General features: G+C 42.1%; 1 protein-coding gene and 1 pseudogene across 1 annotated transcript in view; both read left to right on the forward strand.

Moving 5' to 3' along the window:
- LOC126415519 (phospholipase B1, membrane-associated-like) overlaps window positions 1-25,688 on the forward strand; it is a 100,431-nt gene that overhangs the window by 61,208 nt on the left and 13,535 nt on the right. The window contains exons 4-5 of the mRNA XM_050083435.1: window positions 781-943; window positions 22,956-23,110. Of these exons, the coding sequence (XP_049939392.1) occupies window positions 781-943; window positions 22,956-23,110 (318 nt within the window). The remainder of the gene's footprint in view (window positions 1-780; window positions 944-22,955; window positions 23,111-25,688) is intronic.
- On the forward strand, window positions 23,308-23,425 carry LOC126429825 (5S ribosomal RNA; annotated as a pseudogene).

Raw genomic sequence — 25,688 nt, forward strand, 5'->3', positions numbered from 1 at the left:
CTGTTTTTTACACATGTCGAAGTAAAAAAAGATTTCCTTCAAAATGTCTTGTAGTGTTAGTTTTTATTTTTTGCGTAGCAGCTGATGTGAATTTTTGTATTCCATCATATTCTAGACTAAAAATAGAGCTGTCTAATATTTTTTTGGAATTTTTAGTACGATTTGGAATCAGTACTAAATGGCAGTGCTGTAAGACGGTGGAATGAATCGATGTGCCTATTTTCGTAACGGCCGCTATAGTAATACCCCGCTGTATTCCGCCCGGTTAGCCGTGCGATCTAACGCATTGCTTTCCGGGCGGGAAAGCATGCCGGTCCCCGGCACGAATCCGTCCTGCGGATTAGTGTCGATGTCCGGTGTGCCGGCCAGTCTGTGGATCTGTGGATGGTTTTTAAGGTGGTTTTCCATTTGTTTCGGCGAATGCGGACTGGTTCCCCTTATGCCGTCTCAGTTACACTATGTCGGCGATTGCTGCGCAGACAGTTTCCCCAAATACGCGTACACCATAATTACTCTACCACGCAAACATTGGGGTTACACTCGTCTGGTGTGAGACGTTCCCAGGGGGGTCCACTGGGAGCCGAACCGCACAATAACCCTGGTTTCGGTGTGGGGCGGCGGTGGGGTGAGTGGACTGCTGTAGCCTGTTGTGGGGTTGTGTACCACTGAGGGCTATGGCGGGGACGAAGCCTCTCCGTCGTTTCTAGATCCCTGGTTCCATACAATACAACACAATACCACGCTGTCAGCTTCCTCTTCACAGTGTACCTATGGTTGCAGTTGGTAACAATACTGATCGGAGCCAACGACTTCTGTAACGATCTGTGTGTGGGCGACACGGCCCGCCACGCTGTGGAGGACCACAGGAGAGACCTGGTGGCGGCTCTGGACTGCCTGCGAGAGCAGCTGCCGCGCACGCTCGTCAACGTCGTTGTCTTCCCAAGTAAGTGGCGAGCCGCCGTACTCATCTGGTTCAGCAGTTCAGTGGTCTTCTGACTGGTATGGGACTGCTCGCCATCAGTTTTTGTTCTGTGGCAGTCTCCACGTTTCAGAGTCTCACTTGCACCCAACGTTCTCAATTATTTGTTGAAGATACCGGGTGGTTGAAATTAAAATATGATCCGAGGGCTGCTGTGCCGGCTGTATACGAGGTGCGGCTAGAGAAAAACCGGGCTGATGCGGGAAAAACATTTATTTACAATTATTTACAATTTCATGTTATCTCCTTCAATGTACTCTCCTCCTCGGTCTCTACACCGATCCATACGAATTTTCCAGTGTTCATAGCAATGCTGCAGATCATTTTCGGTAAGTCCATACATTACTTCCGTCGCTTTTTCTTTTACTGCTTCAACAGTCTCAAATCTAGTTCCTTTCAAAGCTGACTTGACTTTAGGGAAAAGAAAAAAGTCACAGGGGGCAAATCAGGTGAGTAGGGTGGATGATCTAAGATGGGAATGTTGTGTTTTACCAAAAACGTCTTCACTGACAACGCACTGTGAGCTGGGGCATTGTCTTGGTGAAGGATCCATGACTTTTTTCTCCACAAATCGTTCCGTTTTCTCCGTACTCGCTCACGTAGGGTAGCCAGGACGCTAATGTAGTAATGCTGATTCACTGTTTGTCCCTCTGGTACCCAATCAATGTGCACAATCCCTTTGATGTAAAAAAAAACAATCATCATTGCCTTGAATTTCGATTTTGACATTCGTGCTTTTTTTTGTCGTGGAGAACCAGGAGTTTTCCAATGCATCGATTGGCGTTTAGTTTCGGGATCGTAAGTAAAAAACCACGATTCATCGCAAGTAATAACATTTTGTAAGAAGGTGGGATCACTTTCAATGTTTTCCAGGATGTCAGAACAAATCATTCTTCGGCGTTCCTTCTGTTCAATTGTGAGACACTTTGGAACCATTTTTGAACACACTTTGTTCATGTTGAAACTTTCATGAAGAATCTGCCTAACACTTTCCTTGTCAACTCCTGTTAACTCAGACACTGCTCTGATTGTTAAACGGCGATCTTGTCGAACAAGTTTACCGATTTTTTCAATGTTTGCATCAGTTTTTGCTGACCATGGTCTGCCAGTGCGAGTGTCATCACTGGTGTCTTCGCGGCCATCTTTAAATCGTTTAAACCACTCAAACACTTGTGTTCGCGATAAACAATCATCGCCGTACACTTGTTGTAACATTACAAACGTTTCACCTGCAGATTTTCCTAGTTTGAAACAAAATTTGATGTTAACACGCTGTTCTTTCTGTACACTCAACATTTTCCGACGCACAGACAAAACGTCAACTACTTAAAAGAGATGCCACGGGCAGACAGTGCAGGAGGCAGATGAAACTCGAGCAGTAGGCGGAGCGAGAGTCACATGACAGGCCACGCGACTTTCAGCCTTATTGCATTCTTTTTATTCTTTCACCAGTACTAGTCCGGTTTTTTTCTAGCCACACCTCGTACATGGCAGGACACTGATACATCGTAGGTATAAGTGTGAAATTACCGTAGGCTACTGTAGACTGTCACAAGTGAGTGCAGACTGTGGTAGTTTTCCCAACAGCTTTCGTCACTTAAGATGCCAACAACTTTACACGTACGTTAAGCGTGTTGCATACCGACTAGGCGTTATCTCATTTCGGGCGCTTTGTTTGCGTATGAGATCAGTGTCTTATTAGATTCCCTTCGAAACCGGAAATGGTGAACATATAGGTACTCAGTGAGGATGTGCAAAGGATTTCATAACTTACGGTACATTTTTATTCTACATAGATATCCTCCCGTCTGTTACTTAACAACAAACAGTATTTATAGCAAAATTGAAACTGTCAATTTTTAATTCAGGTTATATTCGAAAATTGTTTATTTCTGACGTGAAAGAGAGAGCTATTGTAGCAAAAATAAAAAAAAATACAAATTTATCACACAGGGCTAGAAAATGCATTTTCCCAAAAAAGGTAAAATTAAAAAAAGCACATCAAACATTGGTTCAATACTTCATCTAGTTTATATAAGACATACTTTTATTATTCATAAGCACCTTTCGCGCTTATCAAGAATAACAGGAAATTCTTGCCTTTGATCATGATGAAGAACATTCTGTTGAATACAAAAAAAAAAAACGACATCAATAATACAGATTTTTTAAATGTTTGTACATGTAAACAATGCTTGCATCAAATATGAGGAAGAAATTTCTGGGAATGTACGTTTGGAGTACAGCATTGTATGGCAGTGAAACTTGGACTATGGGGAAATCAGAACAGAACAGAATCAAAGCATTTCAGATGTGGTGCTACAGGTCAATGTAGAAAATTAGGTGCACTGATAAGGTGAAGAATGAGTAGGTTCTGCGCAGAGTTGGAGAAGAAAGGAATATATGAAGAACATTGACAAAAAGAAGGAACACGATGTTAAGACATTTGTTGAGACATTAGGGAATAGCTTCCATTACACGAGGAGTTGTAGAGAGAAAAACTGTAGAGGAAGACACAGACTGAAATACATCCAGCAAATAATTGAGGACTTAGGTTGCAGGTGATACTCTGAGATGAAGAGGTTGGCACAGGAGGGGAACTCGTGGCGTGCCGCATCATACACGTCAGAAGACTGATTACTCAAAAAAAAAATGCAATTTATGTTTTATGAAGCTATAAAATACGCAGAGATCTAACATTGAGCGATGTGCAGTGCTAATTATGGGTAAGACAAACAAAAAAGAGAAGTCATTAGCTCCAAGTTTGTCTCTCACACATTCATTCATATTTCTCTCCTACCCAATCTACCAGTACTACAGGTGATCCTATCATTTGCTACGTCTAGGACCAAACCGTAGTTTTAATGGAGCTCAACTCAAATCGTAGTTACGTTCATTAACCGGTGCGCCCGCTGAGTATGCTGAAAACAATAATATTTCCGCTTTCTGCTACGATATGAAAATATCGCGCTGCAAGCAGTCACAATGTTTGTCGCTTGGCGACGAGTGTTGGTTTCTTTTGTGAAGTGACTATTGGTGAAAAGATTTAATAAGAGTGAAGACTTCCGCACGAAATGCAGTGGCTATTGATAAGAAAGGCAAAGGCAAAGGCAAAGGTAAAGCTGTTTTATCAGAACGGCAGCAACAGCAGCGCTGGACTGCGGGAATATCGCCGGCAGAAACAGCTGCGAAGAGGACCTGTATTGATAAATGGGCTGAAGAATATGATCAAGAAACCTTATGGGTGGTGCAGGAGGGAAAGGGAGGTGGCGCATTCCCATGGCAGTTGTTGATGAAATTGCTGTAGCTGCATCCGACCATGCAGCTCATGCCTCGTGTCCGTAGCCAGTTCTTGACCTGTGTCATGGGAATTTTCTCTCCTCTGGTCACCACTTGTGAGGTGTAATGTAACTGTGCGTGTGTTGTTTTGAAAAAGTTCAGAAAGATTACTATAAAATTAGTTACTTATTATTAATGTAATACGAGGTTTTATTTAATCACTGTTTTTCACGGCTAATGAAAATGTAGCAATGTTGTCTGTCAAGCAGTATAAATGTCACGAAGTTCATTCACAAAAACAATCATTTACAATCAACAAACTAGCTAAATGTATGATAAGTAATCTGAACTAAACAAGATTAATGATTTTTACTAATTTCAGTGCTGTTATTTAAAATACTCTTTGCTAGTTGCAAATCGTTTATCAAAATTAACGCAACTGTTACCTCGAGGTGGCGACACTTTTGTTTAAGCAAAATGAACAGTTTTGTCACACAATACCACACGTACACAACACTAATGTATTTTCCTGTCAACGTAATTCATAAAAGTTGTTACGAAATTGCCAGACTCCGTACATCAGCAGATAAGAATTTATATCACGTAAGATCCTGTTTGCATTCATTTAAGTTCAATGTATTCACAGTCTAACTGGAATTTATTACCTCAGAGTGGGTCCTCGGCCACTAGTACACAATTATTATTGTAATTATAACAAAGAACATTTAAGTCTGTATAGAAAATCAATTTAAAACTGCCGCTGCAATATTTCACTAAGATAGTGGATAACAGAAGACAATCACGTATGGACTCTGCTTCAGACTGTGTTTTACTCGTAACTCGTAACTATGTGCATTAACATCTGAAAATATTGTCACATTAATGTTCACCATATACCAACAAACTGTGCTGTAGATCAATAGCGCTAATGGCTGCGTCCTATGGTAGCTGAGCAGAAAACTGAACATTTATTCAGCACGAGAATTACAATGAAATAAAACTCCAGACAAAGAAGATTCATTTCAATAACATATCATATCGGTTAGCAACATAACAATATTTGAGTACAGATTTTTACAGACCTCTGTGTTACGACAAAGTCAACCACATCATATGTATACTATAGTTCGAACAAGAAGAAAAAAGAATATTCTACAAAATCATAGATGACAAAAGATTACGATTTTCATTATCTTTTTACATGGGCATTGTCTGACATACAATTTTTTACAAAATATTAAATTATGTCATTGACAATAATTATTTATTATGTTATTAACCATGAAGTCCTTTTTATTGGTGTTATGAGAATAGGATCAAAGTTGAGTCACATTCCACATACAATGCTGTTTTGAATATTATTTTGAATACAATATAGGCGTGAATATTACACATTTAAAATGGTTTTGCGGTACATTTTACACTGGTATCGCTACAAGATTCAGTATGTGCACCAAATGAAGGCCCAAGACAGGTTAAAACACAGTCACTTTCCCTTCGTCTTTTGGCAAACGTGAAAATGGACGACATGTGGCCAGGGAATGTTCTCTGGACGGACCAGGCACCTTTTACTCTGCACGGTGCCATAAATGCACAGAACCTGAACATATGGGGTTCTGCTCCGCCACATGTTGTGCAGGAATAACCACTACACACAGCTTGCGTCACTGTATCGTGTGGTTTCATAAGCTCCTTCATTTCTCTGTCCGTTTTTCTTCGAGAAGATGCCAACTCGCAGGCATGTTAGGTGTACAATAACATCTACACGTTATATGAGCCTTTTTGAGCAACATGTGATTCCAGATTTGCAAGAAGTCAGCTGTGTCCAAACTACTATTTTCATGCAAGATGGGGCGACACCATACGTCGCTCGGCGGGTGAAAGTTTTTTTTCGAGAAACTTGCCGTAACGACTGCATCGGCTCTAGGTAATTTCAAGAGTGTGACTTCCGAGACCCCCTGATGTAAATGTATGTGACTTCTGTTTGTGGGGATACCTGAAGCATCATGCCTATCAGGGATGTGTCCGGTCTCTTACTTATCTGAAGGACACGTACAACGTCGTATGGCTCTGATTACACCGGATACACTGCGGGCAACTGTCGACCATACTGTATCACGGATGCAGCATGTTGCAGAGTCGGGAGATAAATTTAACACATGTTGTACCTTATGATTATATCCTAATAAATGAGCCAGAAGTACCGTTGTGTGTTTGATCGTACCTTCCCTTTTCCTGCATCCACAGTACATTATGACTGCTTACATCGTCATATTTTCACCTGAAGGAAGAGTGGAGTTATTTTTTTCAGCATGCTGGTACTCAGCGAGTGCGCCGATTAATGAAAGTACCTATGATGTTTCAGCGGACTGCGTTATACACAGCCCACACTGCAGCACTCTGAACACGGTCGGTGTAATTACAACCACCCAGTATTCCAGTCTCTGTCTTCCCCTTCAGTTTACACCATCTACAGCTCCTTCTAGCGTCGTGGAAGTTATTCCCTGATGATTTAACAAATGTCCTATAATATTGTCCTTCGTTCTTGTTAGTGTTTATACATCTTTCTTTTCTTGCCGATTCTGCAGAGAACCTCGTCATTTTTTTACTAGTCCCCTGAAACGTTGGACCTATTTGCCTAGTCTTTCTTGATCCATCATGGACAGGGGACATCGGCTGGTCAAGTAATTGTCAGTATCAATGAAACTCTCCAACAGCCGTGTAACTGAGATGTTATTTTAATTTATTTCGAAGGCTACCAGTTTCGAAATTTCACTACACCATCTCCAGGACCCATATACATCTCTCCAAATAAACGATAGTGTCATATAGTACCATAAATCCCTGGGTGTCGCGAATTCAATCGTTTCACTAGTGCTTCATACGAAGACCTGGCAGCACCCCGCCTGCTTGAACAGTGTTATCTGAGTCGTACATCGATCGCTATGTTCTTTCTGAACTTCTTTTTTTGTTGCCTTGCCGCCACAACAAAGTTGTCGTAAGAGCCAGTACGTGGTTCCAATTGCATGATTTCTACGTCCAGTTCTTCTATAAAACACAGTCAGTTTACCTTTTTTAAAAACGAAAGCATCTTTTAGAGGGAACTACTTCGGATCTGACAGCAGCAATGAATTCGCAATTTATTGGTCTGTGTTGCGTCCGTAGGAACGAGTTTCCCATATTTTTTTTAGGTCTGGCCACTGATTTTGTCACTAACGAAGATATTCAAATAACTCTGAGCACTATGAGACTTGACATCTGAGGTCATCAGTCCCCTAGAACTTATAACTACTTAAACCTAACCTAAGGACATCAGACACATCCATCCCCGAGGCAGGATTCGAACCAGCGACCTCAGCGGTCGCGCGGTGCCAGACATGAAGCGCCTAGAACCGCTCGGCCACACTGGCCGGCTCGTGTAACAGGCTCAGCTATTTTTGATGCAGTTGCTGCTCCTGTGTTGTAAGGAGTAGACAAGTATCACCCGGGGGTTGCCGACTGTTTTCTAACAATCTGAAATAAAGACTGCGAGGGGGCTCCTTCCTTGTCCCCATGTTATTGACTCTGTGCTGACAGAACCATCATTATACTTAAATTTGACGCTACCATTGTTATTCCTGATTATTCTCTCACAAACGTCGTTATTTACTCATTTGGCATATACACTATTCACTACATTATTAATTAGAATGTCACTTCCTCTCCGATCAAACCATATTATTAATACTCCATATCCGAACTGGGAGAGCGATCAGCCTCCCGGTGTTCCATTCAAAACTAAATTTCAAGGTTTCCCTCCTCGAGGAAGACATATTACGTACAGTTCAGTTGACACCTTTCTGCATACAAACGACACTCCCCAGTAAACAAAGGCTCCGCTACCAACAGCCGCAGCGTACTACCGCACGCCACAGCCTAACAAAATTAAAACGATCACTTTTGCGAAACCCATAATTCCAATCCACTGTGACGCTTAAGTCTGAAACTTAGCTCAAAGATGCGAGCAATCTTCCTCTATAATGGTGCAAGAGCGTGGGGCTATGCTACGTCACCCTCGGACTCGATGACGATTTATACCGCGAGGTGTTGTTACATGCAAAAATGGGACATAGCTCAGAAGTTTGACTGACGTGTAAGGTCGGTTAATGATATCACGTTGGCACCATATCTCACCAAAATTTTGCCCAGTGCCACCGTGGACGTGTCACACGATAGGAAGGACACACAGCCTTCTTGCTCACATTTCACCCCCTCTTTTGACGTCTCCATCATGGAGGTCGGAATCGCGACGCCCAACGTTCAAACCACTCGGTTACTCAGTGTTCTTATGAGTGGCAGATGGAAATATTCCAGACACACCGCCACCCATACTCGACATGGAAAGATCGCAGGCGGTGGTATAAGAGGGCGGCAATGAAACCACCTCTTTCCCCGCGGCATTGATTCCCACACATTTCATTGTCGAAAGTGATAGTTCGCAGTGCGATGAGCGCAGGAAGACTTTCTACTCAATCTTTGACACTGCTGACGCCCTCGGGCGTTTCAACCCTTCTCTGAGGACATTGTGGAGGTGTATCCCCACTGAATGTAATCACACCTGTTTGGAGCGCAGCGCGACCGCATTTTTTACTATCGTGTTCAGGTTGGAACCACTAGAGACTGTATATTCGACGAAATTTGAACCTGAGCCGAAGCGGCTAAGAGCACTTATAGTTTTTCAGCACTTCTACTTTTTCAGCGCTTCTACTTTGTGTCCTGCTGCGGCGTGATCACAGGGGGATGCGACATTGACACAAGCGTGAATAAAACGGCAGAAGGACTCTCTAAGACCTCCCTCCCCCCCCCCCCCAATCCCTTCGGCAAAACTCTCAGTGGCACCCGCCCTCCTTTACCGAGAATTTATACACGAAGAGTTACGAGAGTCCCAGGAGCTTGCAGGCAGACTTCACTGCTGCTCTTTCGCCACCAGACTGCTGCTCTTGCACCTGATAGTAGACCACTCCGAATGGAGAGTGTCGAAGGAGTTCCTGGTCGGCCAGTTCTTGACGAGTTCTGTATGTACAGGTACATTTTTAAGATTCTCAATAAATGTAGAAATTTGCCACCGCGGGTTTTCCGCAATGGTGGGTCTTAGAGGAACCCTTAGTCGTACTTTTTATACGTTAATGATGCATCTCCACGTGATTCCGTCACAGGAGGACACAAACTAGGGGTGCAGGAAAAGCATAACCACTCTTAGCTGGATCATTTTCAAATTTCGTCGAATACTTTTGGACGGTCCCTAGTGCTTCCATCCTGCACATGAGAGCAAAAACTGCAGTCCCACCCATCTGATGTTTTCCTAAAAGGACAACAATTACTGTCTGTTTTTGTACAGGTTACGTTTTTGTAGCTATTCCTCTCTTCCCGCTAAGTGTCTTTTATTACCCTAAGGTTTATGTTTTTCCTCTTTGCGTTTGGAGCATTGACGTCTTTGTGTAGCGCCTAGCTCACTGCCGAAGCAGATCGGGCCACCTGGTGGTCCGTCGTCGCTGCTGCTGGCTTCCCAGACTTGAAATGAACCTATTGTAATATTGCTGCCACGCTCCATAGAACCATCGGGCAGTATCTTTTATGCGATCCCGTATCATGAAGATCCCTATTTCCTAATGCAAGGCCCTGGTCGGGTAGTGTCGCTGTAGGTGCAAGCTGAGTCGCAGAGCTCTCCCTTGGGGTCGACGTATGTGTGTATCGGCTGCGTTCCCCCACACTGCAGACGCGTATTCCAGCACTGGTCGGATCAGTTACAGATACAGCGTAATTCAGCAGTGTAGAGGAAGCGTCGATTATGGACTGAGTAGGGGATATAGCGCCTTAAAACGTCCATGCGCTTTCGCCCAGACGTCACGGATGTGCGGTTTCCAGGTGATGTGCCTATCGAGAGTTACCCCTAGATATCTAGCCGTGGGAGACCAGAGGATGGGGCCTCCCATGATTCGCAACGGCTGAAGGTCCATGGGCACTCTACGCCGCGTGATTACGACGGCCTGGCTTTTAGTGGCACTGAACCTAGGCTGCATTTCGTAGCCCAGACCCCGAGGACGTCGCATGCCTCCTGTCAACGGCGGCGAACGACGTTAATCCTTGCGTAGAGTGCGGTGTAATTCGTGTATAGTGCAAGGGATATCCTGTTGGTGCGTCGCACGTCGGATGTATACTGGGAGTACAGCAAGGGGCCGAGAACCGACCCCTGCGGCACTCCCGCTCGTGCAGGCCTATTTGTTGAGCTGCAGTCTTCGGCACGAACGTGAAACGCCCGGTCACGCAGATATGACGCCATGAGTCTGACGTGCGACGTTGCACTCCCAGTACAAAAAGTTTGTAAAGGGGCATTGGAGAGGTCAAGAAATACCGCCCCTGAGTGCTCTCGGCGCTCCAGAGTTTCCCATCGCCTCTTCGACAACACGCAGTAGTTGGTGTCGCGTGCTGTGGCCGTGCCGGAAACCGAACTGTTCTGCGGGAGTCAGCCCTTCCCTGTCCAAGTGCTCCATGAGACGTTTGATATAGATTCTTTCGAAAGCTTTAGATATAACAGGGAGCTGTGTTCCAAATGGGTGCGATCATATTCAGTGTGGATGCAGCCCCACAATATCGTTAGACCCCCGAGGATGTCAGCAGTGTCAAAGGTTGTGAAGAACGTCTTCCTGTGCTCATTCCATTGCGAACTGTCGTTTTCGTCCGCAAAATGTGTGGCGATCAACACCCCAGTCATAAGGGTGGTCTCATTGACGCCCTTTATGCCACCCGCTGCTGTCTATCCGTGGCGATCCTGAGCGTGGTGTGTGTGGAATCTTTTACTGGGCCACTGACGAGAGAACCGTGTGATTTGGCTGGGAGTTATAGTTCTGACTTCCATCGGAGATGCGTCAAAAGAAGGGATGAAATGTGGGTAAAAGGGGATGCGATAATGTTCCCACTGTATGACACGTCCACGGTGGCTTTGGGCAGAATTTTGGTGAAATTTGGGGCCAGTGTGACATCATTAACCAACATGAACTTCTGAGGTATGGATCTTTTTTGGCATGTGTCATCACCTTGCTGTTTGAAGGGTCGCACGGGGCTATACGCTTTTGTACTGGATGGAGGCAGATTCTACGCACCTTTGAGCAAAATTTCAAACTTAAGCGTCGCCATGGGTAGGAATTACGGGTTTCTGAAAAAGTGGTCTTCTAATTTTTTTGCGCAATGTAACAGTACAGAAGTCCAGAATCATCATAAGCTGGATAAGAATAAAAAAAACTTCCACAGGAATTATCCACTCAGAAAAAGTGTTCAGAACATAAGATTGTGAACGATATTTGAAAAACATGTTTCAAAAAATTGTAGAAGCTATAACGAAACATGGGAATGTACAAGAACCAAGAAGAGACAATAAAAATGAAATGTCAAGAGACAAGTATCAGAATTAAAAAGGAGTTAAGGCAGGGATTCAGTCCTTTTCCCCTCATTTTCAACCTGTACTTCGTAGAAGCAATGACGGAAATAAAGGTTATGGATTGGGATTAAAAGTCAGGGTGGAAGATTTATCAGTGATAAGATTCGCTAATGATACTATTATCCTCATTGAAAGTGAGAGCGAATAATAGCACCAAATGAATGTAATGTACCGTCTAATGAGCACAGGATATGGATTGAGAGTGACAGAAGTAATGAAAATTAGCAGATATGAGAACAAACTCCATTGTTTTCAGTTACGCCACTGCCTGCAAAAAGCGTTTTCTGTCGTCGAGGAATTGAACGATTCATAGAACGTTCCGACCGTTGCTTACAGAGACTTGGTGACTATACTGAGATATAGCGTCATGTATCTGCGTTACTTTGAAGTGTAGTGCAGGATTTAATAAGTTACTTGGCCTGCCCTCATAATTCATCGCTTTCTTTCTGAAGCCCTCTCACAAAAGTCCACGTAAAAGGGTACTGTGCTACTTACAAAAATTGCTTCGTCGAAGTAAACCATTTTACATACATGAAAAACTGTGTTAAACTGCAGACCTATAGCGCGTAAAACCGTATTTCGCACGGATGTCGGCGGCGAAGTGATGGCATGAACTGCACACGAAGGGCAATGCGTGGCCACAACGTTACATGAGCCCTCAATCAGTCTGTCATAGTAGTACCTTTTTCGTCGTTACTATTGATAAATTTGCACTGCCACTGCTAATCTTGGCTTCGGTGTAAAACTGAATGCGCAACACACATATGAAATTCGTCCAAGTAGACACCATCTGAACCTGAGTACATAACGTCTCTGTTAGTAATTTACACAACTACATGTTGTTAATTAATTATTTAATGGTTTGGAAATTTTTTGTTCTCAGCGAACGTTACATGACAATTTAATGCTATTTACATAGTGTATATTACATAGTATAGCTGCTGTCATTCCAAAGACTGGTTTGATGCAGTTTTCCATGCTACTCTATCTTGTGCAAGCCTCTTTATCTCTGAGTAACTGCTGGAACCTACATGCTTCCGAATCTGCTTACTGTATTCATCTCATGGTCTCCCTCTACGGTTTTTAACCCCCCCCTCCCTACTTGTCCCTCCAGTACTAAATTGGTGATCTCTTGATGCCTCAGAATGAGTCCTACCAACCGATCCCTTCTCCTAGTCAGGTTGTGTCACAAATTTCTCTTCTCTCCAATTCTATTCAGTACCTCCTCATTAGTTACGTGATCTAGCCGTCTGATCCTCAGCATTCTTCTGTAGCACCACATTTCAAAAGTTTCTCTTCTTATCTAAACTGTTTATCGTCCTTGTTTCACTTCCATTCATGGCTACACTCCACACAAATACTTTCAGAAAGGACCTCCTGGCACTTAAATCTATACTCGATGTTAACAAATTTCTCTTCCTCAAAAACGGTTTCCTTGCCATAGCCCGTCTACATTTTACACCCTCTCTACTCCGACCATCATCAGTTATTTGGCTCCCCAAATAGCAAAACTGGTTCTAATGGCTCTGAGCACTATGGGACTTAACTTCTGAGGTCATCAGTTCCCTAGAACTTAGAACTACTTAAACCTAACTAACCTAAGGACATCACACACCTCCATGCCCGAGGCAGAATTCGAACTTGCGACCGTAGCGGTCGCGCGGTTCCAGACTGTAGCGCCTAGCACCGCTCGGTCATTTCGGCCGGCAAATAGCAAAACTCATTTACTGCTTTAAGTGTCTCGTTTCCTTATATAATACCCTTAGCATTACCCGATTTAATTCGACTACATTCCATTATCCTCGTTATGCTTTTGCTGATGTTCATCTTGTATCCTCTTTCGAAGACACTGTCCATTCCGTTCAACTGCTCTTCCAAGTCGTTTGCTGTCTGTGACAGAATTACAATGTCATAGGCAAACCTCAAAGTTATTATTTCTTCTCCCTTGAACTTTAATTAACACTCCAAATCTTCGTTTTGTTTCCTTTACTGCTTGCTCAATATACAGACTGAATAACATCGGGGATAGGTTACAAGCCTGTCTGACTCCCTTCTCCACCAACTCTTTCCTTCCCTGCCTCCCCGATTCTTAATACTGCCATCTGGTTTCCGACTAAATTGCAAACAGCCATTCGCTCCCTGCATTTTACCTCTACCACCTTTAGAATTTCTTCTGTATACGATTTATGTTAGTAATTTATATTCTTCTTTAAGTCTGAAGGTATTTCGCCTGTGTCATACATCTTGTTCACCAGATGGAAGAGTTTTGTCACGGCTGGCTCTCCCAAACCTATTAGTAGTTCTAACGGAACGTTGCCTACCACTAAGGCCTTGTTTAGACTTATGTCTTTCAGCGCACTATCAAATTCTTCACACAGTAATATATTTCTTATTTCTTTTGCATTCACATAATGCAGATCCAACTAATACAAGTTATACAGTACAAGCTAGCCAAATAAATGTATAAAGTTTTCAAGTAATTTCGCGTTCGAGAAATTTTGTAACTAGCTTTCAACAGTACATTGATTTGACATACAGTATAGATTCCTGCCACGCAATGTATATCATAGAATTCTGTTTCCTAAAATCTACAGTCCTACAGAATCCTAGCAATGACGTGTTCTGCTTGTACTGTTAAAAGATTAATTAAAATTACGATCGTGATTTCGACGTATGTGCCATTTTCAAGCGCTAATTGAGCGTGTGACATTTCTAAATAGTAACTCAACGTGACATACGTCACTACATATTCTTTACTGTTAAGAGGAAATCGTGCCCGCGCTGAAACATATTCACACATCTGTTTAACTTTAAACGGAAACTTTATTTTTACACACGTCATGTGAAATATATCAGTTTTGTTGAACCCGAAGACTATGTCTTCTTAACACTAACGAATAAAGTTTTGACGCACTTAAGGGTAAGTTATCATCAGCAAATGGCATCTATGTCGAAACTGTGATTGTGAGATAAATAAGGCCGGTAACAGTTCAGATGGAAATTGTTGCCGTTTCTGGATGACTATGTAAGACCGAAAGGCGACGCTTATCCCGATCGTGAAGGCCACCTGCTGCAGTGGTCCAAACGTTGGACAACAACAGAGTAATTGGCCTCTTTCGAGTGCGAAAGTCGATTGTGCGATTATAATCCTCATAAGGAATGACAAAACCTGACGTACAGAACTTATGTGAAAGAGTAGAAAACCGCTACACCGTTAACCAAAACAACTGAATAATAGACACGAACAAAGGTTAACAACATAGTTACATACAACAGCGGGACAGGTAACAATGTTTATACCGGCTTTACACGGTTAATTTGCAACTGTATTTTATATTTATTCTTGACTTGCTGTCACTTCTATCAAATGACGATGCAGTTCGTTGTAAGCACTGTTACCAGTTCCCTTGTTACTGCTCGTAATTGTTAACTTTTCTTCGCACCTATTTTTCTGTTGATTTGATTAATTGTGCAAGGGTTTCTGCTCTTTAATCTCGTTTCCGTACTTAAACAAAATAGTAGTAGTTTTAACACAGGCAGGCTTTAATTGTCAACACAAGACTGAAACTATCCATTTCAGCTATTTTAGTCTTCCTCATGATCAATGACAACACGATGTTTTTATTTATTCGTTATTCACGCCCAATGTGCGAACACATTTACTGTGTTTTGCTACGTTCTATGTAAATACTTCACGCTCACTGGTGTAACGAGCTACCCAAGGTTTCATCCGTCTAATGCCGGGCAACCTTATGTAAGCTTTGGTATCTGTTGTTTTATTGCACGGATATGTAGCTTTTCATTTGTTAGCAACACACTAGAACTACGCAGTTTAGTTTCTTTCTAATTCTTTTTGCATGCAATGACAGCGTGTTGTTTGTTGTAAGTGCTTTTATTCTGTAGTTATGAACATTTTGTACAGTCAGAATTACCGGTTGTGTTATGGTTATAACTTTTCAACGAGGTCAGAACGATAAACGTCCTCTTCATGGACGATAATGTCCATCCTATCAGTTGCTCTAATGGATGAAGTTTTCGCCGGTGAAATTATCTAACACACGGACAGGTCAGCAATTTGAAGCATACAGAAAATGCCTGGGATACACTGGAGAATTGAAATACGGCCTGTCAGGTGTCACCAAGCTTTCTCGTAGACCTCTGCTCATCTCTCCTCAGGACTGGAATTTCACCCTTTGAACCACCTCTTAGAAATCCACGTCGCTCCTAAACTTGTGAAGTATCGGATGGTAATATGTCTCCTCTTAAAAGCTTTGTTATGAAAACTATTGTTCGGTTTTATTAGTATTTTTTCGTTTAAATGTAGCGTATCTATCAGGGTTATACCTTTGGGGGACGCATGTTCGATGGGCGTTGTAGTGTATACAGTGCGAAGATTCTGATTCGAGCACGTGCTCGCTTTCAAATCATTGAGTCAATGGAGTCAGTGAAAGCAGTCTGGATAATGAAGAGAGGAGCTACGTTGAATCATTGTGAATATAAAATGTGAAATTTATATGGGCGATAACTGTTGTTGTTGTGGTCTTCAGTCCTGAGACTGGTTTGATGCAGCTCTCCATGCTTCTCTATCCTGTGCAAGCTTCTTCATTTCCCAGTACCTACTGCAACCTACATCCTTCTGAATCTGCTTAGTGTATTCATCTCTTGGTCTCTCTCTACGATTTTTACCCTCCATGCTGCCCTCCAATACTAAATTGGTGATCCCTTGATGCCTCAGAATATGCCCTACCAACCGATCCCTTCTTGTAGCCAAGTTGTGCCACAAACTCCTCTTCTCCCCAATTCTATTCAATACCTCCTCATTACTTATATCATCTACCCATCTGATCTTCAGCATTGTTCTGCAGCACCACATTTCGAAAGCTTCTATTCTCTTCTTGTCTAAACTATTTATTGTCCACGTCTCACTTCCATACATGGCTACACTCCATACAAATACTTTCAGAAACGACTTCTTGACACTTAAATCTATACTCGATGTTAACAAATTTCTCTTCTTCAGAAACGCTTTCCTTGCCATTGCCAGTCTACATTTTATATCCACTCTACTTCGACCATCATCAGTTATTTTGCTCCCCAAATAGCAAAACTCCTTTACTACTTTAAGTGTCTCATTTCCTAATGTAATTCCCTCAGCATCACCAGACTTAGTTCGACTACATTCCATTATCCTCGTTTTGCTTTTGTTGATTCTCGTCTTATATCCTCCCTTCAAGACACTATCCATTCCGTTCAACTGCTCTTCCAAGTCCTTTGCTGTCTCTGACAGAATTACAATGTCATCGGCTAACCTCAAGGTTTTTATTTCTTCTCCATGGATTTTAATACCTACTCCGAACTTTTCTTTTGTTTCCTTTATTGCTTGCTCAATATACAGATTGAATAACATCGGGGATAGGCTACAAACCTGTCTCACTCCCTTCGCAACCACTGCTTCCCTTTCATGTCCCTCGACTCTTATAACTGCCATCTGGTTTCTGTACAAATTGTAAATACCCTTTCGCTCCCTGTATTTTACCCCTGCCACCTTCAGAATTTGAAAGAGAGTAATCCAGTCAATATTGTCAAAAGCTTTCTCTAAGTCTACAAATGCTAGAAACGTAGGTTTGCCTTTCCTTAATCTAGCTTCTAAGATAAGTCGTAGGGTCAGTATTGCCTCAAATGTTCCAATATTTTTACGGAATCCAAACTGATCTTCCCCGAGGTCGGCTTCTACCAGTTTTTCCATTCGTCTGTAAAGAATTCGCGTTAGTATTTTGCAGCTGTGACTTATTAAACTGATTGTTTGGTAATTTTCACATCTGTCGACACCTGCTTTCCTTGGGATTGGAATTATTACATTCTTCTTGAAGTCTGAGGGTATTTCACCTGTCTCATACATCTTGCTCACCAGATGGTAGAGTTTTGTCAGGACTGGCTCTCCCAAGGCTGTCAGTAATTCTAAGGGAATGTTGTCTAGTCCCGGGGCCTTGTTTCGACTCTGGTCTTTCAGTGCTCTGTCAAACTCTTCACGCAGAATCATATCTCCCATTTCATCTGCATCTACATCCTCTTCCATTTCCATAATATTGTCCTCAAGTACATCGCCCTTGTATAGACCCTCTATATACTCCTTCCACCTTTCTGCTTTCCCTTCTTTGCTTAGAACTGGGTTTCCATCTGAGCTCTTGATATTCATACAAGTGGTTCTCTTTTCTCCAAAGGTCTCTTTAATTTTCCTGTAGGCAGTATCTATCTTACCCCTAGTGAGATAAGCCTCTACATCCTTACATTTGTCCTCTAGCCATGTCTGCTTAGCCATTTTGCACTTCCTGTCGATCTCATTTTTGAGACGTTTGTATTTCTTTTTGCCTGCTTCATTTACTGCATTTTTATATTTTCTCGTTTCATCAATTACATTCAATATTTCTTCTGTTACCCAAGGATTTCTACTAGCCCTCGTCTTTTTACCTACTTGATCCTCTGCTGCCTTCACTACTTCACCCCTCAAAGCTACCCATTCTTCTTCTACTGTATTTCTTTCCCCCATTCCTGTCAATTGTTCCCTAATGCTCTCCCTGAAAATCTGTACAACCTCTGGTTTAGTCAGTTTATCCAGGTCCCATCTTCTTAAATTCCCACCTTTTTGCAGTTTCTTCAGTTTTAATCTACAGTTCATAACTAATATATTGTGGTCAGAGTCCACATCTGCCCCTGGAAATCTCTTACAATTTAAAACCTGGTTCCTAAATCTCTGTCTTACCATTATATAATCTATCTGAAACCTGTCAGTATCTCCAGGCTTCTTCCATGTATACAACCTTCTTTTATGATCCTTGAACCAAGTGTTAGCTATGATTAAGTTGGGCTCTCTGCAAAATTCTACCAGGCGGCTTCCTCTGTCATTTCTTACCCCCAATCCATAGTCACCTACTACGTTTACTTCTCTCGAACGGAAATGCGATGAATGAAAGACTATCACTTCGAGATACAGAGGAAAATATTGTTATAATTTGTTATTAAGGAAGTAAAATTCGAGTTTAAAGTGGTATTCGAGTTTAAAGGGGCACAAGTGGTTACGGTTAATAAGCATGTGTGAATGATGAGTAACAGTAAATGGTTTATGCTACGTTTCAGCTAAATTTTTGTGACTTACGCAGCCAGTATTCCAGAATGACGCTAACAAAAGGGAAAGTAGTATTTTATGTAATGAAGAATTGCGCATACAAACTGAAAGTATTGGGAATGAAATCCTTATCTCATCAACAATGACCATAATTGCTTATTTGGTAGTCTGAACAAAAGCAGAAGGAAAGGAAGTGGATGAGGTCGATGGGATGAAAGGAGTAGAGAGAGGTGGGAAGCAACAAAGAAGGAAAGGCAAGGGAGAAGAGGGGGATGATAGGAGGCTAAGGAGAGTCTAGACTGAGGACTGTAGCAAAGTAACCTGTATTTCTTATGTACAAATGTGCAAACCAATGATGAGCATAAAATACAAGCTCTGCATTACAATTAATATTTTCCATAATTACACAGAAAATTACTATCGGAAAATTTGTACCATAAAGTAACATTACAAAACCTAGGAGCTGGGAATTAACCTTATCAAGCGTAGCGAACTCTCAAGACACGTAGGCCAAACGTTTCAAACGATACTGTGAATGGCCAAATCTTGTATGAGTAGTCTAAGCACACAAATCTTTCAGAGAAGCAATAGTCTTATCAAAAATAAACTTACCGAGAGGCATCCACGGCTATGTAATTTGTGAAAGGAAGGACATAGGGGAAGGGGTGAGGAGGGCTAAAGTGCAAAAGACATTTAGGATGAAGAACATAGCCAATAAGGTACAATCAGTCTTTCAAACATACGGAATATAAAGGACGTTAAATTACAACCTTAATACAATGAAAACAGTAATTTGGATGAAGTAACACACTACAGTGACCGCTATGCAACCCAACGCGTATGAGCCGCTCTCAAGGCTAATAATAGTAGGGGGTGAGCAGAGAGGATGTGGAGAAAGGACAGGGATGAGATTAAAGAAAGGAAAGAATGGGACAAGGACAAATAGAAAGGGTGGGCAAATTAGAGTTGCAGTTAAGGTGAGGGAGCGTAAAAAGAACGAAAAGTTTTGGAACGGAGGGGAAAACTGGAAGGGGACAGTGATGACAGGGGGAGGGGGTGGGGGAGATGAGAGACTCCGACATTCTAAATAATTGCAGAAGTGTGGATTACAGCACATTCCTAAAGAGAGCAAAGAATCTGTTAAAACGAAAATCTACCTGTTCATTTAAAATTTTAACACGTTCTTTTATTTTGTTCTTGAAAATCTCCAATTCTTCCAAGATTTCCATCTGCTAACCCTTTGTTGTATAACGGAGGATTTCTAATCTATATTTTCTACAGAATAGCGCTCCTTTTGAAGATGCTGGCCGAATGCTGTCTTATTGTTCGGATTAACATACTCTTTATAACGGAGATAAAATTTTTACCTGTTTGGCCTATGCAGAAGGACTCACAAGAATGAAGTTGTAACTGACACACCCCCCGAGGAACGAAATTTTTCGGATCGGGATGGCTTCCCTGAGCATCCAACTCGTGTTTTAATTTGAGTTTAAGTTGGTAGCTTGTACGAAACGCAACTTTAAGTCTTTTTGGAAAAGCGCTGGCCAATGAATCTGACATAGAAGCCCTATATTGTATTAACAGATATTTCTTAGCTCTATTAACCCGTGGCGCCCATCCTGCCTATGTTTATTTTAAAGCCTAATGACCGAAGACTGCTCGTGGCCATTGCCTAAAGCTACTTGTTTGAAAATATTGAGCTATCTATCAAAGTCCTCCTAGTCCAATGGTGACTTTAATAAGCGCTTAATCAACGAGTGAAGATAATCAGTTTTGTGTCTAACTGGATGGTTCGAATCACTGCAAGTGATCGCGTCTGACGTAGTAGTTTTTCGGAAAATAGAAAAACGAAGGCTCTGATCTGTCCTAGCAACACAAAAGTGACCTTACTATCCTCTTCTAGTTCTAATGTATATCTGATTTTTGGATGCTGCTCATGGAAGTTTTGAAAATATGGTTACCTTTTACAATAATAAAAACATAATAAACGTACCTTTGATGGAAGGCTACGTCACTGAGAGGTTACAAACGCAAATCGAAGGCTCTGTTCTCTAATCATTCTTGAAAATATTTGCGAGCAATCCTGAGAGAGAGAGTTACCCACAACCAGGCCATATGGCTACTGATACTCATAGCGTCGGAGCTAGAGTAATTGTAAGATAAACTAAAACAGAGTAGCTCTAGAAATTCAATTTCACCATGTAACCTCCCCACAGAAAAATAAATTGAAAAATGGAAATGGAGCCAAGTGTAACCTCCCCACACAAAAAATGTTAAATAATAATGAAAATGTGCCAAGTGTAAACTCCCCACAAAATAATAATTAAATGAATTTTTCTAATATTGTAACCTCTGAACAAAATTGGATCCCATTTATTGTCTGTGTGCAGAAATGCATTCACATTTAATGTTACCACAAAAATCTATTCTCATTTAATGTCAAATTCGAAACAGGAAAATTCCTAAACACCAAAATAATAAAAAAAGTTTTGTAACCTGATAAATTTTATGAGGACAGCAGCGCTGACCTTCGGCCCTGTGTTCTGAATAAAAAAGCAAAAATTCTTACCTCAATAAAACTGCAATTATATCTGCTCTTAATTAAACCTTTTTTTTGAGACAGCTTCGTGCAATGCTGGGGTATATATTTTTTTATTCTTGGATGCAATGATAATGCATTTGAAAAATTCTTTAAATTGAAATGAATGTTTTTTTTAAAGAGTTGCTTTATATTATAAAAATTATTATTGGGGCATTTTTTTTGAACAAGTTAAATTACAATTAACATACATTATTAAATATGCGCAAGGCTGCTTCTTTACCTTCTACAACAAAACTCATCCTCCAGAATCCTGACCAGAGTCGCGAGCAGAGCACACAGCCGACGCATGCCGACTCCCGCCAACTCACGCAGACTACACCAGACTACTACCGGACTCGCTACTACTACTGTCCACTCGCTACTAAAGCCGACCGACTACTACTGTCGACTCGCGCAGACAAGCGCAGACTAGTACAAGCAACAACTAACGATAAACTACTCTCTGGTCAGAGATTCTGTCATGCCCCGCCCATCGCCGGCAAACCATACGTCTTACAACCATTGTTCAAGATGGTATTACAGAATATATTACTCCTGATAATGCGAAAGTCACATCAGTGGGAATGCTGGAATGCATGTATCTTCTTAATAAGCATGTCATCGTTTTTTTTACACTCCTTGATTTAAGATTGAGGATTTCTCTGGAAACAACTTTTCCAGGAATAAAAGAATCACGTCCCGAAGAGGGCGTGACGTCTCCTAGGTTCCTTAGTAGTTTCCATATTGACCAGTATCGTTTGTTAAGTTTCTTAAAGAACATTAATTGAGACCATACACATATGTACCAACTTTGTTTGCTACTACTTTGGACAGAGATTTTACTTGGCAAATATTGGTATGTACTGGTTGTGATATTCTATCCATTTATGCTTTACACTCGTATGTAAGATAAACAGGTGTTTTATATATCGTAATTTTGTCTTTTGTAAATAGATTGGTTTGAGAATTGTCGTAACCCGAAACCGATCCCTGACTAAATAAACATCCACTTCTGGCTTTCTCATTTCACATCAAAATATAAAATGAGTCTCTGTCCCGTTACACCCAGGACGCTAAAGTTATGCAAAAGGATTAGTGATTGTAAGAATCAGATCGGTCTCACATCCTTCTTAACGTGGCGCGTTCAACCTCCACGTTGCACTTTCATTACCACCATTTCGTTTTCGAAGTTATTCAACGTAACTCCTCTGTTTTTGTACTGCACTCCATTACGTTTGTGGACATCGAACAAATGTTATGAAGATATCGTGATTGATTTATTTTTCTTCCTTTCGCCAACAAGCCCAAGGAGAGTCTTCTCCCATACGGTTGTTTTTTCTGGTATCCCTCCTTTTGAGAGTGCTGAAGTATTTCTACAACAAATCATTTCATTCTTGTGTCTATTGCTGTAGTGAACTGCGCATAAACGCAGCAGAGAAGGCTGTGCTCTTTCACACTTCCTCTTAAAACTATCGGAACGTACCCAGGTGCGGTTCATTTACTGAATGCGTTCCCGCAGATTTGGAACTGCTGAGAAACTTCACGGGCCGGGCGTCAGAATGCGCTGCGCTCGTCACACTGCTGTGTCCCTGCATCTTCCAAACACGGGAGCAGCACCGCCTTCCGGAGTTCGTCGAGGTGATGCGTCGCTGGCAGCAAGTCGAAATAGACGTGGTAAGCCCTCTATTCATTAATTACGCGCTCCTTTTAAGAATTCATCTGATGGAAACTAGAGTAAGGTCGCTATGGACAGAAACGGTACAAAACACTATGAAGACTCATTTAGTAGGGCTTAGGACAAAAACAACGAGCACCTTCATGACTGATGATGTAAATGTTACTGGTATTATGGGCCATTTATAGAAAATAAGGGCAACGGCCTTGCCGCAGTCGATGCACCGGTTCCCGTCAGATCACCGCAGTTAAGCGCTGTCGGGTGTGGCCGGAACTTGGATGGGTGACCATCCGGGCCGCCATGCGCTGTTGCCGTTTTCCGGGGTGCACTCAGCCTCTTGATGCCAATTGAGGAGCTACTCGACCGAATAGTACCGGACCTGGTCACAGAAAACCATTGTAACGACCGGGAGAGCGGTGTGCTGACCGCACGTCCCTCCTATCCGCATCCTCAGCTGAGGATGACACGGCGGTCGGATGCTCCTGATGGGCCACTCGTTGCTTGACGACGGAGTGCTATAGCAAATAAAGTAGACCTGCCTGATACAAAGAAGTTCAGGAACGTAAAATTGTTAGAAGGCGCGAAGACCAGCAGAGGTTCAGCACTTGGCATAAAGACTGGAAGCTCACACTCAAAATAAATAAGTCAGTTAAACAAATTTTTTTCACGAGTTACCTGCTTGTTGTATCATTTCGCTTTTCACTAGCTCACGCCATCAGCTTCTCGTGGAGAATTACATATTTTTATTCTTAGTGTAAAGAGGAGAGCTAGGGCACCTTTTATAGTAGCAATGGACTTTTGCAATGTTCCGAGTTCCGGATGTACAATGCGTGCAGTCCTCTTCGCAAGGTTCGGGCGGAAACAGGTTGAGATGGACCTGCATTCAGTGACATCAGCAGCTCGTGTCGGGTTCGAAACCGATTATGATTGACTATGATTCCTATAGGTTACGATACGGCCAACAGACATGCTGCGAGGAAAGGGTGGCGTCACTGCTGACCATCCAGCTTTACTGAACCGCGTAGACGCTTACAGGCACAAGGCGCGCATGCGCGCGCTCGTGCACACATACTTGTAGCTCATGCACTATTGTGAATATAAACGGAGTTTTCCGTGTTATATTTTTGTTATCATTATTACCTTATTTACTAGCCAAACAAAGAAATGTATTTGCTTTGGTTTAAAAACGCTTCATTATATGTAAAGTGTTAAGTCGCAATCCTTCAGATGGCCATTTAACACTTTGTCTTTTCGTAACTGCTTGTTGTTGACAGTCAGAAAAAGAATTCTCAACCACTTGCTGAAAATGTTTTATTTCAAAGAAGTCAGCGATAGACGATCCTGCAAGTCTGTGTTCTTTTGTCCAAGTTATTTTATTTGTTTTTCCATAGTTTCTAATTGTTGGCTTACCTGTCTTGTCGTATTGGCGGGTATTGTTTGTTTTCATAGTGTTTTCTCTGCAAGTAGTTTCATTACTTGATAGTCTACTTACCTATAAAAAATCTTCTGCTTGAATCTTCCTGGCAGATCAAAATTGTATGCCGCACCGGGACTCGAACCTAGATCCTTTGCCTTTTGTAGGCAAGTGCTCTGGCGACTGCCGTATCGAAAGACGAGTCACACCTCTTCCCCTCCAAACCCTACCCAAGCTCCACCCGCCCCCCCCCCCCAAACACACACTCACAGCTACAGTTACGCAAATAACTCATCTCTTATATCTTTATTCTGGAAAGAATCCCCCATGCTGTTTCCTAACTATGTCTCCGCAGTTCTTTTCTTCCGGGAGAAGTTTTAAGAGTTTTGGGAGGTAGGAGACGAGATACTACCGTAGTTGAGGTAAAGCTGTCGGGGTGAGGGGGGGGGGGGGAGGCGCATTGTGAGTCGTGCATCGATAGGGAGTCGGCAGAGCACTTGCTTTCGAAAGGCAAAGGATCTAGGTTCGAGTCCCGCTGTGGCATACAGTTTCAATCTGCCAGGAAGTTTCAACTCAGCGCACACTTCGCTACACAGTGAAAATTCATTTTGGATCTCTTCTTCTTCTTAGTAGTTGTAATTTGCGCCTGAATATTTCGCATTATTAGGCTCATTACCACCGTCTAAATCAAACCTTGACAACGTATGGTACAGGGAACAGCCTGAGGCTTCTTACTGCGTCTTGGAGGAAGACTGAACACTTCACTTACCAAATTTCAGTACAGGCCATTTCAACTCTAGCAGAAGTCTGTATTTCACTGACTGTTAGTTCTTTAATTTTTTGAGGAGGGGGGGGGGGGGAGATTCTTCAGTCTTCTGTCAGGTTTGATGCGCCTCGCCATGAATTGCTCTCCTGTGCCAAACTCTTCATCTCAAGCACTTGCAACCTACGTCCTCAATTATTTGTTGGATGTATTCCAATCTCTGTCTTCCTGTACAGTTCTTACCTTCTACAGCTCCCTCTTGAATCATGAAAGTTATTCCATAATGTCATAACATATGTCCTACCATTCTGTTCCTTCTCCTTGTCTGGGTATTCCGTATATTCATTTCCTCGCCGATTCTCCAGAGAACCTCCTCATTCCGTACCTTATCAGTCCACAC

This window comes from Schistocerca serialis, chromosome 1 (assembly GCF_023864345.2).
Source record: "Schistocerca serialis cubense isolate TAMUIC-IGC-003099 chromosome 1, iqSchSeri2.2, whole genome shotgun sequence".
NCBI classification, from domain to species: Eukaryota; Metazoa; Arthropoda; class Insecta; order Orthoptera; family Acrididae; genus Schistocerca; species Schistocerca serialis.